The sequence below is a fragment of the Mus pahari genome, chromosome 10 (genome assembly GCF_900095145.1).
Source record: "Mus pahari chromosome 10, PAHARI_EIJ_v1.1, whole genome shotgun sequence".
NCBI classification, from domain to species: domain Eukaryota; kingdom Metazoa; phylum Chordata; class Mammalia; order Rodentia; family Muridae; genus Mus; species Mus pahari.
Window position 1 is genome coordinate 112,257,457 of NC_034599.1, and position 5,307 is coordinate 112,262,763.

Sequence of the window (5,307 nt, forward strand, 5' to 3'; positions counted from 1 at the left end):
TTTTGAGACAGGGTTTCTCTGTACAGCCCTGGCTGTCCTGGAACTCACTCTGTAGACCAGGCGGGCCTCGAACTCAGAAATCCGCCTGCCTCTGCCTCCCGAGCGCCGTGATTAAAGGCATGCGCCACCACGCCCGGCTGATAGGGTACTTTTCTAACACACGTAAGGTGCAACATTCATTCCTCAGTACTCAGTAGACAGAGACAGGGCCGATGGCAGGGGAGGTATGTACAGGTCCCACAAAGGGATGGAGCAAGCACTAGATGTGGATTTATTACGGCTGTTTGGTGGCACTTAGTTCCTGGAAGGAAAACAATAAGAAGTGATCCTAACAATGAGAGCAGTTGTGTGTGTGTGTGTAGGTTTGTGCACAGAAGTTCAGGCACCTTTGGAGGCCAGAAGAGGATGTTGGATGCCAGGGTTGTGGGCAATTGTGAGTCCCCGTCCCCACTCCCCACCCCCCAGTGTGGGTGTTGGGAACAGAACTTAGGTTCTCTGGCAAAGCAGCAAGTTCCCTTAATCACTGAAAGGTGATTCTGAGCTGGTGGTGGCACTGACAACCAGAGGAGGTGCTCTGGGCATGCTCAGCTCTATCACCTAGAAGCCTGACCTGAGGCACATCCAGACTCCTAGGGCCTCCGTATCCTTACCTGGCATAGGGTCACTGTGGCTGCTAAATACATAGCACAGCGCCTGGAACATAATAAACATTCTTTTAACTACTCTTTTAAAGAAGTTAGTGTATGTGTGTCTTTGTGATATTATGCCACCCCTGGGTGGAGGTCTCAGGACAGCTTCTAGGCGTTGCTTCTGTTCTTTCTCCATGTGGACACTCGGGATTAGACTCAGTTTATCAGGCTGAGCAGCAGGTACCCAGCTCACGCTCCAGCTTGTACTCAGCCTGGAGCTCCATGCTACCCCCTGTCCATGCGCCCAGCATGTACGCCCACTGGCGAGGTTCTCTGTGTTCTCGTGGCTTTTCCTTTTGGTTCCACCGGTTTGTGTGTGAAAGGGTGCATATATACATGTCTGCACATATGTGTGGTCAGCCGACAAACTTGGGTGTCATCCTTAGTTTTTGAGGCAGGGTCTCTGTTCTCGAGCTAAGCAAGCAGGCCAGGCTGACCGACCATCCAGCGAGCCCCAGGAAGCTGTCTGTCTGCACCTCCCAGTGCTGGATTATAAGTACACACCACCATGCCCAGCTTATTGTTGTTTTAAAAAATCATTTTCTGTGTATAGGTATTTTGTCTGCATGTATGTCAGATGGCTGTGAGCCTCCCTGTGGGTGCTGGGAATTGAACCCAGGTCCTCTGGAAGAGCAGCCAGATCTCTTAGCCACTGAGCTCTTTCCAGCCTTCTAGATTTCTTTTTGAAGTTTATTTATTTATTATTATTGTCTATGTGTGAGTGATATGTCTGCGGGTATGTATGTCTGTGCACCATATGCACACCTGGTGCCCACAGAGGCCAGAAGAGGCTGTCAGATTCTTGGGAACTGTAGTTACAGACGGTTGGGAGCCACCATGTTGGTGCTGGGAATTGAATCCAGGCCTCTTGGAAGAGTCGCCAGTGCCTTTAAGCACTGAGGTATCGCTCTGTCACACCAGGTTATTTTTAAATGTGGGCTCTGAGGGCCTGAACTCAGGTCCTTATGCTTGTAAGACATGCACTTTAATGACCAGGCCATCCCCCAGCCTCTGCAGGGTTTGTAAGGGCCTGGGTATCAGGGTTAGAATTATCTGAGGCCTGGCATGCTCTTGGTGCCCACGATGTTTGTCAAGTGAATAGATGTCAGGTGTCGGCTCCAGGTGATGTGTTGGTGATGTTGAGTATTAGTACAGTTTGACAAAACATGCCAAAATCGGTCCAGTGGTTCTGGAACCCTTCCTGCAAGTTTGGAGGTGACAGGGTGGAGTTCCTTCTTATTTTATAAGAGTGAACATCAATTATCTTAAAGACACTGAGCTATGTGACAGAGACAGGCTTGAGATCTGGATGTGCATCTGCAGGAGGCTGTGACTCCAGGGTGTGGTGCGTGAATATGTGTATACGTGCGTATGCACGTGTACATGTGAGTCGGGGTATGGTGAGTGAACATGTGCTTGTGTTCCCTCTACAGCAACACGGAAGCGTTTACTGGAAGACTGGAGCCAGCCTCGCGCTGTCAAGTCTGTCGCCAGCTCTTCCATTACATCAGCAGCTGCAGGTGAGGATGTTTTGTGAGTCTAACAAACTGCAAAGCAGGCAGGGGGTGCCCTATATCCTGTGGACCCTGTAGTCTGGGGCTTCTCTGCAGTGTGAGAAGGTGGCATTGAGAGTTCAGTGAGTGTGGTCTGCCCGGCCTCCCAGGCTAAAGTCTCCCTGTAGTGACCCCCCCCCCAATTGGTGAGCCCCTTCCTTCACAGAACAGCTCTGTGCCCCCTGGTGATCTCCAGCTGGGAGGTGGGTCTCCAGTTTCCCTTTCCCATGGTTCCAAAGCCCAAGCTAGACCTGCACTTTGGTGCCAGCTGCTTGCTGCCTGACTTGCCCAGGTACCCTCAACAGAGGAGCTCACCCATCCTCAGGCTTTCTGGAGAGACCTCATTGTCCCCACAGAGGGCTTATCCACAGGGTCTTCCTGGTATGACAGACAGGGTGACTACCAGCCACAGGATTGCCTGTAGTCAGTGGGGGAACGGAAACCTGACCTTCTACTGTTCTTTCCAGAGCTGCTTCTCCATCAGCGACTGCCCGATATGGATGGACTCCAGTACCACAGCCCAGTGCCACCAGCTGGAGGCTGCCGTGGGTGGGGCCCAGGCTCTCAGCTGCCTCACAGGGTCCCGGGCCTATGAGGTAGGTGACTTGCTGGGGTGGGGAGTAGGGTTCTGGGAGGATGTACCTGGTACCTACCCGGTGGCAGCATCATTCAAAGTAATTAGTGTAGTCCCTGAAGCCAGGGTGGAGCATGCAGCCTTGGGTTCTGTTCCAGGTCCTGAGGTACTGTGTTGCCTCAGACAGAGGTCCGTAACCTCACGATAGCAAGCAGGACTTCTATTTGAGGTAGGTTTGAAGGTGAAAGGAGTTACAGTCCAGAAGACCCTTAGTGTGGGGCCTCGGGGGCTTTAGCCACTGTTCCAGAGTTTGCTGTGATTGGCTATCTTGGGTCACATGACTGTGGCTTGCATAGGGGATGGAGGTCTAGAGATTGCTCAGCAGGTCAGAGTGCACACTGAACTTGCAAAGGTTCAGGTCCCAGGACATCCTGTGAGTAATAACTGCAACTGCATGTGACCCTGGCTCCAGGGTTATCCAGGGTTACAGGCCTCTTGTGGCCTCCTTGGGCACCCATGTGCATATTCACACACACACACACACACACACACACACACACACATTTTATCTATGCCTCCATCACAAAATAAAAATAAAGAAAAAAAACAAAACCCCAAACCACCCCCAAGCCCCTTAAGCCCAGGTAAACCACTAGGAATAGGGTCTTCACAAGGAGAATATCTGAGCCCAGCCTGGGGTGCTCCCAGAGCTGGCAAGGGGGCTCTGAGCTCTGGCTGCTCTTGCAGAGGACTTAGATTCTGTTCCCCCCATGACAGCTCATAGCTACCTGTAGCTCCAGCTCCAGGGCAATCCGATGCTGTCTTTTGGTGTCTGTAAGTTCCTGCTCACACATGGTACACAGACACACACTCAAGCACAGACAAGTATGCATTAACAAAAGAAATCATATATTGTATTTATTTACTTACTTACTTACTTATATATGTAAATACACTGTATCTGTCTTCAGACACCCCAGAAGAGAGCATCAGATCTCATCATGGATGGTTGTGAGCCATCATGTGGTTGCTAGGATTTGAACTCACAACCTTCAGAAGAGCAGTTGACACTCTTAACCATGCCATCTCTCCAGCCCAGAAATAATATATTTTAAGGACAGTTATCTTTTTTTGTTTTTAAGATTTATTTATTTATTATATGTCAGTACACTGTAGCTGTCTTCAGACACTCCAAAAGAGGGCGCCAGATCTCGTTACAGATGGTTGTGAGCCACCATGTGGTTGCTGGGATTTGAACTTAGGACCAGTCAGTGCTCTTACCCGTTGAGCCACCTCTCCAGCTCCCTAAGGGGAGTTATCTAAGGACTATTCATGGAGCTGACTGGCTCATGAGAAGCCCTCCCAGGAGGCTGGGGTTTGCCTTGCCTGTGGGTGCTGAGGGACTGCTGACTGCCCAAGACTTCATCGACAAGAACATTTCCAGGACTCAAAAGCTAAAGCACACCGACTTTGTCCAGCTGCAAACAAGCATGTCTAGATTCTGGAGTTCTTCAAAGCTGTTTGTGTCCTACGCTACATCCAGATTATGCTATACTGACCTTATTTGATGATTATTCTGTGTGGGGTCTGCGTTTCTAAGATTCTGCTCTCTTATTCCCCAGCGTTTCACAGGGAACCAGATAGCGAAGCTTTTCCAGAAGAATCCTGAGGCCTACTCACATTCTGAGGTGAGTGAGCCTTCATGTTCCATCACAAATCACACTTGCCTGAACAGGAGCACATCTTATGTGCACTGGCGAATGCCTCTGACCGATAGGTGTGAAACGGTTCAGGGAGAGGCTGTTGAGGTGACTCAGGTTCCCGTTGCCTCCAAGCCTGACCGCCAGAGCTCTGTCCCCAGGACCTACAGGGTTTTGGAAGGAGAGAGTCAAGCCCTGAAAACTGCTCTCTGACCTCCTCACAAGTGCTATGACATATGTGCATATGTCACATATATATAAATAAATATATATTCTTCTCTCACATAATAAATAAATACAGCAAAACAAATTTAAAAACAAAGGCAACAAATTTGTATCTCTTCTGATTTTAGACACACAGAGGGCTCTGGGCCGCGGTGTCTCCCTAGTCAGTTGCCATAAGCTGCACCACACAGCTTCCTTTCCCCTTTTGATTCAGCCCGACCCCCCAGCTCATGGGTGGTGCTGCCCCCCTCATTCCGCACATGTATGAGGTAGGCTGGGCCAGTGAAGGTTCGACAGAGACCGTCTTGAAGCCTGACTCCCACAATAAACTACTTGTTGTGGCTTTGACAAATTCGTAAGAGTTGTGAGCATTTAATTTTTTACTTTTTTTTGGGGGGGGGCAGGGCCTCATGTAGCACAGGTTGTGCTCGAACTCTCTGTGAAGCTGAGGATCCCTTGATTAGGGGTTCTCCTGTCTCCACCTCCCAAGAGCTAGAATTGCAGGCGTGTATCTCTACCACAGCACTCTGTGCTTTGTTTTGACTATGGTTTTTGTTTGTTTGTTT

General features: G+C 49.9%; 1 protein-coding gene across 1 annotated transcript in view; it reads left to right on the plus strand.

Moving 5' to 3' along the window:
• Positions 1-5,307, plus strand: part of Xylb (xylulokinase) — a 38,566-nt gene that overhangs the window by 8,661 nt on the left and 24,598 nt on the right. Inside the window, exons 4-6 of the mRNA XM_021207845.2 lie at positions 2,123-2,209; positions 2,710-2,838; positions 4,439-4,504. Of these exons, the coding sequence (XP_021063504.1) occupies positions 2,123-2,209; positions 2,710-2,838; positions 4,439-4,504 (282 nt within the window). The remainder of the gene's footprint in view (positions 1-2,122; positions 2,210-2,709; positions 2,839-4,438; positions 4,505-5,307) is intronic.